The sequence below is a fragment of the Coprinopsis cinerea genome (assembly GCF_000182895.1).
Source record: "Coprinopsis cinerea okayama7#130 chromosome 3 map unlocalized cont3.3, whole genome shotgun sequence".
In the NCBI taxonomy this organism is placed as follows: domain Eukaryota; kingdom Fungi; phylum Basidiomycota; class Agaricomycetes; order Agaricales; family Psathyrellaceae; genus Coprinopsis; species Coprinopsis cinerea.
In genome coordinates, this window is record NW_003307542.1 from 2927638 (window position 1) to 2939800 (window position 12163).

Consider the following 12163-nt stretch of genomic DNA (forward strand, 5'->3'; position numbering starts at 1 on the left):
TCAAATTCATCGCAAGCGTCGGGATGATGTCATCCGACGAATCGCCGATCTAGCTCTATTTTTTCTCTTGTTCCGCCCAAGTTCCGTGTTGCCACCACGTTTTTTTTCTTTGGACGCCGGCCTCCTTGTACCGTGTAGGCGTTGATGTTTTTTTTTTCATGTTGAGCGAATGGCGTGAATAAGGCGTTTGGACTCGAATACACCGTGATTAAGCTGGGCGCTTAGTGAGCGGCGACATGAATACTCTTAGAGAAGGCAAACCAGTTTGTCTGCACTTTGATGCGGCGTCTCTTGAAATGGGCTGCCGGCGGAGCGCTCGCAAGATGTAATAACCGCCCGCGGCATGCCTATTCTGAATGAACGGAACTAAGTTGGTGATTCAAAGTTTACCAGCGAGTTATGGGTCCAGCATGATGACGACACTGCTAGGTTGTTGTTTTACAAGTCGAATGGACACCAAGCAAAGGACCGAGCATTCGCCAAGAACGTTGACAATGTACCTGCCTGAGATCGTGCCATGAAACCGGTTATGAACAGGAAACCCCAACCGAGACTATCCGTATCCGAGAATCAAGTGCTAAATTTCATGTATCTTCAGTGAAAACTATGGATGCGAGACAGCTTCCTTCGCCGCGATTCTTTCTGTCGGATTAACGCCAACAGTCTTCGAACGAGGTGAGAAAACTGTAGGTTAACTTCATCATGCGGAGGGATGAGCTCCTACAAGTCCAATCATCGGTTACAACACCTCAAGTATAGAAAGGAGTACGTACCTGCAGTGGAGGCAAAGACCTAATTAACCAAAACTGAGTCCCCGACGTGACAAAGGACTGAAGTTGTAGCCATTGGAAGCTACAGTGGGGTCAGGTATAAAATGCTGATATAGAGCTTTGGAAGGTGCGCGATTTCAGAGAATAGAGAGATTCTCCCAAACCTTTTAAGTCGCTTGAAACCTCAACCATGGAACGCCAAAGGAAGCTGCACTCGTTCGAGAGGGAAAGAAATTGAACGATTTGGCCATGGACCCTGGAGAGACTAGGAACGCGGTTGAGTATGGCGTCGGAGAGATTTCTGTAGTTGTGCTTGCTCCTGGACCTCGGCGTACCGGGGGCTGATAAGGGAGAATTAGAGGACTGTCTGGCCTCTCCGTGGACTTGGTTGAAGGACCCGCCCTCGACAACGAAGTGCGAAGACTGTCGAAAAATAGGCGCTCATTTCTGACCGTCCTGGCAGTTGTCCCTGAAATTCGCACGAAACCCATAGCAGAAGTCCCTGGGGAGGTGTCCTTCCCGACTCCCGAGTCGAAGCGGATTATAATTCTGCATTGTCAACATAAACACGTATACCCTGGAAAGCGAGTATCAATCACGAGGTACTGCAAGAAAAGCAGTAGTGAAGTATCACCGAGGGTACTATACAGCCGATGTGGCACTCTCGTCTTCAACGACAGTGGTGGTCGCCTCGAGAGGTGCCTGATCCAGGCGCGACGTACTTACCTTTCAGTCGGAGCTCCAATCCTCCCTTGTTCGACTTTTCGCGCTCGGCGCTTTCCCCGCACCGGTACCCAGCTCTACGCACCTTGCAATTCGTTCTCCAGCCTATCGGGACACACATGGCGTCTACCAGCCCTTCTAGAATGCGAAATCTGTCCAGAATATCTGCGAAAAAGCCAGAATCAATCAGTGGGGCGGTGCGACTTTCGATTTCGACCGAGTCGCCACTGGTTCTCTCGGGTGGACATGGAACATAGCAGCAACGGTCAGCCGGTCACAGAAACTCACAAAGCTTATATTACAGGCTCTCGGTACCGTCTGGCTGTATACCGACTTGAATGGCTTGAAGATGAGCTCCATTCCATTCGGGTCCGAAAGCTGGTTTCTCCCTGCGGTGACACAAGTCGATTAGAGCTACGTCCACCGGAACGGTCATGGAAAGGGCGACCGCCGATTGTCTTCCACTCTTTCTGTTCGCCTCGTGCATCCCGATCCCCACGATAAACAACATGGTCAAGCTGCGATTCGTGCGTGGTAATGGTGGCGACTTCTGGCGACTTCCTCGCTCTTTGGCTTTTCCAAACCAGTTACGCCATATTGGCTGCTTCCAAGTCGACGAGTAATCCGAGACTAGCTTGCTAATTGGAGGTCCCGTCGGTCAAAGGGAGGCCCCTCCATACCTGATCAACTTGGTGACCCTACACACACACCCTTCAATCCAGCGCGTTTCATTCCATTGGTCCAGTGTATACGAGCTCAATAGGGCCAATCGATTTCATTTTTCCAGTACATAACACTCCGGCGTCTCTACGCATTTTTCTCTTCCGCCAGGCATTTTAAGAACCACGATGACGTCCCACGTACCCAGGCTCGGCCCAATCTCCAACCAATCACCCCACCACTTTTCGCCCGACAACAGCATTAGCCCACATCTGGACGAGTTGCCTCGAAATGGGTGTACTTCTATGGCACTCGATGTAATTGAGTACCCAGCTGATCGCCTATTCACCGCACATACCCAAGAGCCGACTGGACCGCCCCAAAGCGCCAGCAGTGCAATCACTTCACTTCCTTCAGCTTCCTCCACCAATAGAGGTACCGTGCAGCCTTTATATGTATTAATTCATCAAATCGAACAGTTTGTGTTGCATCTGAACTCGAGATTCATAGAGATTCGAAGGCTTAATCTAGCAAGTGTGTGGAGAAGCGGCTGCGAAGATGGAATGTGACTTCCTCTGGGGAGGACATCGTCCCTGGCTGAATCTGACAAGGTGAGAAGCGACGATCCTTCTAATGGACCTGACTCTTATTCGTCCTATTTTCCAATCCCTATTTGCCAAATCGACTACTCCTTTGAACTGGCCGCAATCCCTGTGATTGTATAGACACCCGAACAAATGCTTGAAACTCAACTCGCCGGGAAGGCTTGCTGGTTCATATTCATTCTGCAATATATACAGCCAAGACCCTTCAAAGCTCTCGGAGGCTATTTTCACCTGGCAGAAAGAGCGTACTATCATGCATATCCCAACACGAGGCCACCACCCACTCCGTGAGCCTCGAGCTCATTGTCAATCGCGATGTGATTGACGTCGACAGCCTGTCGTAGGCGCTGATAAGCCTTGTGAGCGGGCGCGCAAGGTCCCCTCCGTCATTGCTATCATCGATTTAATTAACTATTCATTACTGACCCCCCTCGACAGTGTGGTGACGGTTGCTATGTCTCGAGCGGGGTGTTTGGCGGGTTTTGTCAACCGTCGTCGTGCATTCGAGCACGTCGCTCAACCTCATTGTGCTCAGGCTTGGTCTTGTTCAAGTCTTCCTCTGTTCCCTTGGACTTACGATCCAGCTTTTTACTCGACAGGCTCGAATCGGCCGAATCTATGACAATCACTGTCAGTGCCATTCGAGGCGTTCGTGGACTTTTGGTGACAACTTCTTGCGGAATGCGCTATAGTAGCTGCTCTTCGTACAGTGGTCTGCACACCAGGCAGGCGTTTCCGGGAAAAGTGGACTTGTCTGCGACATTCGACACGAGACTTGGCTGAACAGGAGGCCGACCAATAAGTTCATCCAAATTTCAACGTCAAACTCTCCCTCCTCTTCGGCATCATCATAGACGAAACGGCACTGTGTATTCTTCGACCCGACGATAGCGCGTCGTCCAGCAAATCACCACACGGACGCAGCAGACACTGCGCTCCCGCGACGACGAATCCTCCTTCGACGCTTCTTTCCTCCTTTGACCAATCCCATCAAAAAGGTCGACCATCACTGCATCCCGAAAAGTCAATAATTCTTCGTCATCGTCCTCGTTGTTGAACGTTTGAAAGGTGTTGACATTCTGTCCTCTTAGGCGTCGCTGGGATCCGCCTGGGTCCCAGTCCAACGTTGGGTGTCGGGGTGTCAATGGTGTTAGGATTTTTGAACTGTATTTGACAGTTGTGTGTGGATTTTCTTTTGGAGTTTCGTGTACAGGCGCCTTTTTAGGATCTTATACGTATTTGTCCCGCAAAGGCGCGTCGGGGTGTGTGAAAGGTAAGAGGGAGCGCATGTCAGGGTTCCAGACCCGGTAAATTAAGCGCTGGTTAGGCGGCATCGTGTGCCGCATTGTGCATCGTTGACTTCAGCTACCACGAGTAAAACAAACCTCTGCTACAACTGTGACCCTCAGTGACTCACACACTCGCCGCAAGCTAGAGATTTGATTCTGATAATAATGATTGGAATAGCGACTGTCCTCGATGGATGGACGCCACCGTCGCCAGTGGAAATTATGGTCGTCGGTCGTCGGTCGTCGAGGTGGGATCTAATTTTTGAACGGAGGGAATCAACATGCCTTAGTGAATTAGGAAATATGCAGGAAAAGGTAACTAAAATTGAAGTGCGAGTGATGGTTACAGTGTCTATAGCCTTCGTTAGGCTTGGGATTTGCAGAATTGGGACGGTGCCGCCTGGTCCCGCCCCGAAAGCGCTGTAATAACTATTGCGCCCGGTGCCGACACGGAGGTTTTCCATCATTAAGCTTCAAAGTTAGGGGTCAGTCAACTGGGAGGATTGAGGATTTACTATTGTTCATCAGCGATGTGAATGGACGGAGACTCGAGAGGAGAATAGTATGTTCTAGTGGGGATTTACTCCACTCTACTCCTCATTATTCCTCAGCTTCACTCGTTTTGAATCATCTCCCTGCAGAAAGATCAGTTCGAATAGTTATAGCTTGGGAACCTGTTTTGACAATATGGGCCCTTTTTCATTTCCAAGGGGCGGATGACGGTGTTTGACGTCGTACCCCGGCGAGTGTCCCTGGGCGGAGGGAGAATTGTCATTACTCCTCGTCGACACTTCTCGAGAACCCGTAATGACACTTGCCATGTCAGCCACAGCCCCTGGAACTCTGACTTGTTTGAATTGACCTATTTCCGTCTGGGTCTGGTACCTGTGAAGCATGAAGACTCATACTAGCAGTGTTCAACAGCCGCGAAACCCCTAAGAAAGGGTACGTACATCGAAGCTCGATGAACCATAAATATCACTTCTTCGGGTTCGAGGTGGAAAGTGAGGAGTTCTCCCACGCCGAATTAGACGCCCAATGTCCGCTCCGGTGAGAAAACATAGCGCAGACTATACAGTTATTTCCCTGGCACTTGACGCCATCTGGTTACTCGTTGGAAACCTCTGGAGATTTGCTCAGTGTTCAAGGCGGCCCAAGGTTGGGTCCACCAAGGGCTTCGTATTTCCATCTTCGCTTGGTTGAAGCGGGACTGGGTCTGAGAAACGGGGTTTTGTTCGAACTTCGAAAGAAGTTCCTGGGCGGCCCGTATTTGGGGACCCACTCTAACCACCGGCTACTTACCAAAGGGTTTGGGTCCCTAAAAATTGTAAAGGCCCAATAGACACGGATGTTATATCCGAAGTTCAACCGTACTCACCTACTAAGCTTTGGGCGCTTCGAGAAAAATGACATTTACGAAATTTCGAGCGGCGAGTTCTTGACGCACTCCGGGGTGGTGTAGCGGTGTAGCTGTCGGTACGTTATAATTAGCCCTATCCACACTCTGGAGTTCGCATGCTGAGCCATACACTTCAATTTCAAATGTCAGATGCGCTGGGGAAGGTGACCAGTGCTGTCATCGTGTGAGAGCGTTCGAGGATTGTAAAACGACGACATCATCGATTGTATCATAGCTTTAGCGCCGACGGTAGGTTTGATGGCGGGGATGCAGTTGACTGTGATAAACCCGGGAGACTGTGCGGTTAAACTGACATTCGTTTGTCATGAGCAGCGTAGATAAGATACTCGACAATTGCGAGCTTGAGGTCGTTTGAATTCAGTGACTCATGTATGAGCTACTTTGAGAGGTTTGGAAGGGTAGTTTGGGGGTACTGAAATGTCGAGCATGCGGTTAAGATGGTTCGCGTGAGTAAAGGAATTTATTGAAAGTATACTTTCGTCAGTTCTGAGCGCATAGAGGAAGATGAGTTGTGAATTATTAGTGTGGGTTGTACAGATAATCAAGACCCTTTTCCAGGTTCTAGGGATGCGAAATTTTATGACTGTTGAACGCAGTTCTCACTCTACCACCCCTAAGCTCGATTCGAAGGTGGTGCTTCAACAGCAATTCTGAGAAGCTGGGATTCAACCAAGGTTTGTATAGAACACCGAAGTGGTTCTTTGCGGTACATACCGCAGTTCTCACTTACATATCCAATAGCTATCGCTATTACTCGGTGCGAGTTCGATTAGATTAGACTTCCTGCACCGGTTCTCATTCCATCAGATGTACGAGAACCGGTTCCGTCACATTAGCTATCACCCCGATTCGAACCGGAGGAAGTGGAAGTCTCAAACTCTTGTGAACATATCCACCCATTTCGTCGTAGGATGTCGGACGGAAGCAAGGACAAGGACGGTATCAGCAGGTGAGAGCCAGGCTACCGAAGGGCGAAGGTGTAGAAGGCGGGGGTGTACGTCTGGGACTCTGGGGCGGTTATTTCAGGGTGGTGAGGGAACGACGGAGGAATGACGATAAGGGTAGAAGTCGGTTGACCATATGGGGGTGTGGTGTTCTAATTTTAGGCCGTGTGTGCGCACCCTTCGAGCGGAGGATAGAGGTGCCGGGCGATAGACGGGGGCCGATACCTGAGATGGAGAAGGAGGGGTTGTCTGTAAGCGCGTAGTACCGTCAGGTAGAGTAGCAGTAACAAATTGCCGCAAGAAATGCTGTTAGACATGGTTAGCGACGGTACCATAAGGTCCGCCTCCTTCTCATCCTTTTCCAGTTTCCCGGAAGGTGTCTAGGTGTCAAGCGCAGATGGATCCCATCTGGGACGTCGAGTAGAGGCAGGAGCGATGGATGATCCTGAACAAATCTCGAGGTGGATGGGCCAGACACGGCAGTCTTATGAACGAATTTATGGTGGTTGTCGTCTTGCGATCACGAAGCGCAAGGTTTGCAGTGTAGTTACAAGCTTCGCTGTGCTGTCAATCAACGATTCGAGGCACAACTGGCAACCCGCGATTATAGCATTGGCCTGTAGCTTTATAGCACTGAATTCGTTCGATTATACATAATAATGAACGGTTGCCCTCGTTCCCGCATAGCATGTTTTCTATTCCTCATGCTGTGGTAATAATTCATGGTAGACGGAGTAGCTAGGAGGTTCTGGTGAATGGATCTGGCGAAGGAGGGTGCTTCGTGAAGAGAATGGGAATTGGGTTCAGTTGACGAGTGATCTGCGCGTTGCCCTGATCTCACGAAGCGCAGGGTGGGATCTGGAAAAGGGGCCGATGTCCCGATTGGGATGGGGGATTTCTAGATTTAGACGTCAGAAGAGGGGCGATTGAGGGTAATTCATTTCCTCGGACCCTATTTTTCTCTTTTTACTGACGGAATACACTTCAGCTTATATTGGGCGCTCCACGTCTATTCCTCCGGTTGGCCCTTCCCCGCCTATTCCTTCCTTTCCTTTAGATCCCAAATTCCTTCTTGCTCGCCGTCGTCGACGTCCTCCAGATGGCGTCCTCCGCTGCGTCCACCGTTCTTCAGGCGGTTCCGCCAGCCCTGACGTTCCTTGTCCCGTTGTTTGCCCTCGTTCTCCTCGCGTTGGTTCTTTCACATCGACCATGGCATGCGCGGAGGGGGTTCAAAACTCAAAGCAGCCGGACAGAGGCGGTTGTGGCGTACATCGCCATTGGCGCATTGGCCGTCTTGTCGACACTCTATGGCGCACTAGGACTCAGAACGGCTCTAGCCGACAGCCATGGCGTTGGCCTGGGAATGAGAGGTAAAGGCGAGCTTGTCGTTGAAGCCCTGATCTTTCTCGAAGGCGAGTAGTCTATTTGACGCATATATGCGCTATCTGGCGTTTTCTGACGACCATTTTCTTTCTACAGTCGGGGCCTCGGTGCTCTACCTGAGCAACGAATATGCAGAAGTTAGGTTGAAGACCTATTGGCTCGTTCTGCTCGTAATCGAGCTCGTCTGCGGTGAGTCTCAGCCGTAATAGCCGGCCCCAGGCTTCTGAAGCTAGATTTTTCATTTAGCGACGCTGGTCTCTCTCGTCTTCGCTGCCGTACCGCGCGAGTCGATGTCGCCCAGCGTACCTGCTGCACTTTGGCTGGCGTTTATTGGCACCGTCATCCCCTTTCTGCTCGTCGCGATGCGCGTCGCCAAACAGGGGCCAAACAACAACGCGCATGTGACCCCGACAGAGGGAACTCGCACGCCTTCCTTCAGCGGCACTCGGCTTTCGACCATCGCTAGCATCGAACCTCGCTCTCCTATTTCTTCGCTCCAGTCGCTCCCGTGCTCAGAGTCTGGTCATGAGAAAGTGCCCAGCGTTTGTTCGACATCGGATGTCACATTTGTCAACCATTTGCATCCTCCGCACCATCCCAATCGCACCGGACTCCCTCCCCGCGATTTGGAAGCCGGCACCGCTCAAGTCGCAGCCAGTCCATCATCGTTAAGACTGAGAATCGGGAATGGTCGATCACAAAGTCTACTGGTCTTTCTTGTTGCATCCCAATTCGCGGCTTTGGTGGCGTTCGTGCTCGAGATCGTAGCCGTCAACGTCGCCCGTTCGGCGACCCCCAATTCGGCACCCTCGTCTGCCACGAAAAGATCTTCCGCATATGCTACCCTCCAGATCTTTCGGACTGCAGTGATGGTCCTCTGCATCATTGGTGTTATGGCTGCATTCCTTCGTAAGTCACTTTTTTGCCTTTCCCATTTTGAGCATCTCAATTCTTAATTAAACCCCTCCAGTTCACGCATATAATGCTTATTTGCGCGCTCCATCCACTATCCGTCAATCTACCACCACAGCTGACGCTGCTCTCCCACCTGCGGTCGACCTGTCCAGAATGAACGCCATCACTGTCTCACTCTCGACAACGACCACCACATCCCCACCGTTTGCGGCGAACAAGCGGCGACCCTTGGGTCAACCTTGTGCACCCTCAGCTTTTAATAAGAGTGCCAAGAAGTTCTCCCTCGGGGGTGGTTTTACGGATATCGCTCTTAGCGCGGTCCATCGCCAGGTTGTTTTCACGAATGCTGGCCCCGCTCACCATCGTGATGGATCAGATGAAGGGCTCTACCTCAACAGTAAACCTGCGCCAACCCTCTCTCGCCAAACTTCCTCCTCCTCTTGCGCTTCATCCTTCGAGACACCCATGGCAAGGAGCGTACCCGCCAACTCGGTCCTGATGTCCCCCGAACCCTCTCCCTCCGCCCTTCCCACTCCAGTGCGCGATTCCAAGTTCGACGACGAGGAGAACTTCGAACCTGGCTATGCCTACATCTATACGGACAAGACCACGGTCGCCGCTGAAAAGACCGCTGTGGCCCAAACAGACCCTCTCGACGTCGGATTGCCGGTCCCGTTCCAAGGACAACCACAGGGTGCTCGGACCACTTCTGTGGCCTCTTCGGTCTATACATCTCCAAGCAAGCCTCAATTGTCCTTGAACAACTCTTACAATAGTTCAGCGTTCACCAATGTGGCCGTCGAGAACGCCTTTTCATCGTCGTCGTCTCCGTCTTTGTCTCCTCCTCAAACCCCCATGAGTACCCCCATCGACATCCCTACTTCCAAATCTTTCTCCAACCCTTACCCAACCCCGCGATCGACCCCTACTACATCATCCTTCGCCGACAGCCCGACCCTCCCCGTCCTCCCCATCACTCCTACTCGGACGTCACCACATACCTCGCAACGGCCACATACATCCTGCAGTAGCAAGTTCAGTCTTGGTTCTCGCTCGCGGTTCTTCGAGAGACCCAGTATGGAAACCGAACGTCAGCCATCCCAATGCTCTACTCCCACACGCAGTCGAGAGTCCACACCCACTCCTACTCCCACACGAGCGCCCACTCCTGGTCTGAGCTTGACGCCTTTCATCGGTGTCCACGTCCGCAAGCGCGACTCGACCAGCTCCAAGTCTCGTAATCACTCTCCCAGCCCTCCTTCATCCTTCATGGCCAATCTGAAGGGGAAGGCGAAGAGCCTCTCTTCCAAGCATGACTCCTTCGTACAAGGCTTGGAAGGTATTCGGAACGGGCTTGGCAGTTCTGGGAAGACGAAGTATCCACTTCGTTCCTCGAACTCACATTCAAGTCTGGGCCTTGGGATCAGCAGCGGCTTTAAGTTCCCTCAATTGACACGGCGAGCTTCCGAACTCGACAAGGGAAGACGTAATCGATCCTCGACTAGTATCAACTGTTCACCAGAGAGCAGCAACCCTTCGGTGCACGAAGTCGACGAGGGGGATTTCATGGACTTGCGGGATCCCTTTGCACCTCCGAGTGTGGCAGAGGGTGGCGCCCTTCGGATTGTCACTCGGGAGGAGTTGAACATACGGACAGGGAGGGAGAGTAGGAGTGCGTATCGAGATGAAGAAGTGTTCGAGATGGACAAAGATGGAAATTGGTCTGGGTCTTTGGGTCGATCCAGGGGTCAGCGGATGAGCGCGTGGGGCAACCTTCCACTCAGCCAATCTAACCCCAGTAGTCCGATTCGACGCCCCTCGAGCCCTTCTGCCACCAAGATATTGTCTATGAGGCCATCGAAGCATCGAGTCGACAAGGTCAAGCTCAAAAGCAAATCGTCCAAGGCCTCGAGCAAATCCGAAGGCAGCAGCCCGGATCGACATGTCCCCCCTCTTGAAGCCGTTTCCGACGACATTGGAGTGTTCGAGGAGGCTTTGTTGGCACAACAGTTGTTAGAGAGACTCGGTGGTGGTCTCTAATCACCATTGATGTTTCGTTTTGGCTATAAGTATTGTAAGTGGTCTGAGCATGGTTTCGGTCGTTCTTGGATGCTGACTTGCGATCCCTATCCAGATCTTTTGGCGTACCTTATCCTATCTATTCCATCGCTCATCCATCCCTACACTCGGTGTCGACCGCCTTCCTTTTCTAATCACGATATCATCCAGCAGCTTCACGTCAGCTTAATCTCCCTCGGATTGATCCTTCCTTCCATTCTTTTCCCTTCCACGCAGTCCTTACTCCCGGTTCCTGTCCCGACCCACATTGCCACCGCAATCCTTTTCGATCCTTGCTTCGTTAACACATTCCTTTTTCCGATCTCATTCCCTGCACTACCGACTCCAGCAGGTCTCACTGGCTCCTTTTTGTTGTAACAACCCAAAATCTCGATGACGCGTACAGCCGCTTCGTCAAAATTATTATTCGTTACTTATCAGCCTTTTTTCAGTCTGCACCTTTTCTTATTTCTTAACTTATTACTTCGAGATCGACTTGATGTCTCGTGTTGTATTACTAGCAACTATCTTCCCCTTCTCCTCACTCTCCGCGTGTGTTCTGGGTTTTCTTTACCTGTGGGTTGTACTTTTCCATTTTTCTTTTTTATTCGTTGAGGATGGTGTATTTTTTCTCGACTTTTGTGTTCGTTCTTCTCCCTTTGTGCCGCTTGCTACAACATATCGAATCGTCATGAAACGTCTCTTTTTTTGTCTTGCGTATCTCAGTCTGTTCCTGTACTTTAGATTTGCCGCTCTACTTATCTAGCTACTACTGTACTCTGCCTCATTCCTTCGTTGTGTTTCGAGTTTCCTCGCCGCTCCCTTCACTCTACCTCGCGCCCCACCACTTATCCTCTTTCGCCGGGTGTCACCTTTGCTATATCCATCCTTGCCACTTCCCTGGGGTTCGTTGCGAGGGGATACCATTGGGCATATATGGCAGGGCTGTTCATGATCACTCCCTTTCGAAACGCTTGGTCATGTAGTTAGCTATTCAGTCCGTTTCTTTACTTCTACTTATTATCTCGTACTCTACTACAAGTAGCTACATACCAATGGTCTCCCCTGTGTGCACTCGGGTTTCTCTTCGAGTCTTTTATGCCATATATACATACATACATCGGACACGTACTCTGTTTTCTAGGTGATATATGATGAATACTATGTGATTTCCTGTGTACTGGAAATGAAGGGAAATGCCCCTCTTCGTTGGTTCTGTCTGAAGTAAAAACGCCCAAAATAGGCGCCGGTCCCGTTATCGGCATGTCGTTCCAGGGTTCAGCAGGTCAAGCCTCCAGTATATTACGAATAACTGTAGCTAGATATGGGGAATGAGTTCTGACCATTCCACAGTCCGGTGAGCAGAAGGAGGCAGGTACCGGAGCTCGATAAAAGT

At 51.0% G+C, this 12163-nt stretch overlaps 3 protein-coding genes across 3 annotated transcripts; 2 read left to right on the plus strand and 1 right to left on the minus strand.

Annotated features, from left to right (window-relative positions):
- Nucleotides 1-4660: 4660 nt before the first annotated feature.
- Nucleotides 4661-5460, minus strand: CC1G_02254 (hypothetical protein; the record flags this gene model as incomplete). Its single annotated transcript, XM_001830751.2, has 3 exons — nucleotides 4661-4682; nucleotides 4786-4932; nucleotides 5426-5460. 3 exons carry the CDS (start codon nucleotides 5458-5460, stop codon nucleotides 4661-4663), a joined length of 204 nt encoding a protein of 67 aa, XP_001830803.2.
- A 424-nt stretch (nucleotides 5461-5884) lies between these two features.
- CC1G_14269 (hypothetical protein) lies at nucleotides 5885-7149 on the plus strand (the record flags this gene model as incomplete). The annotated part of the gene is made up of 6 exons (XM_002911692.1): nucleotides 5885-5913; nucleotides 6152-6173; nucleotides 6209-6416; nucleotides 6574-6662; nucleotides 6796-6945; nucleotides 7141-7149. 6 exons carry the CDS (start codon nucleotides 5885-5887, stop codon nucleotides 7147-7149), a joined length of 507 nt encoding a protein of 168 aa, XP_002911738.1.
- A 361-nt stretch (nucleotides 7150-7510) lies between these two features.
- On the plus strand, nucleotides 7511-10749 carry CC1G_02255 (hypothetical protein; the record flags this gene model as incomplete). The annotated part of the gene is made up of 4 exons (XM_001830752.1): nucleotides 7511-7781; nucleotides 7891-7983; nucleotides 8041-8703; nucleotides 8765-10749. 4 exons carry the CDS (start codon nucleotides 7511-7513, stop codon nucleotides 10747-10749), a joined length of 3012 nt encoding a protein of 1003 aa, XP_001830804.1.
- Nucleotides 10750-12163: the final 1414 nt, after the last annotated feature.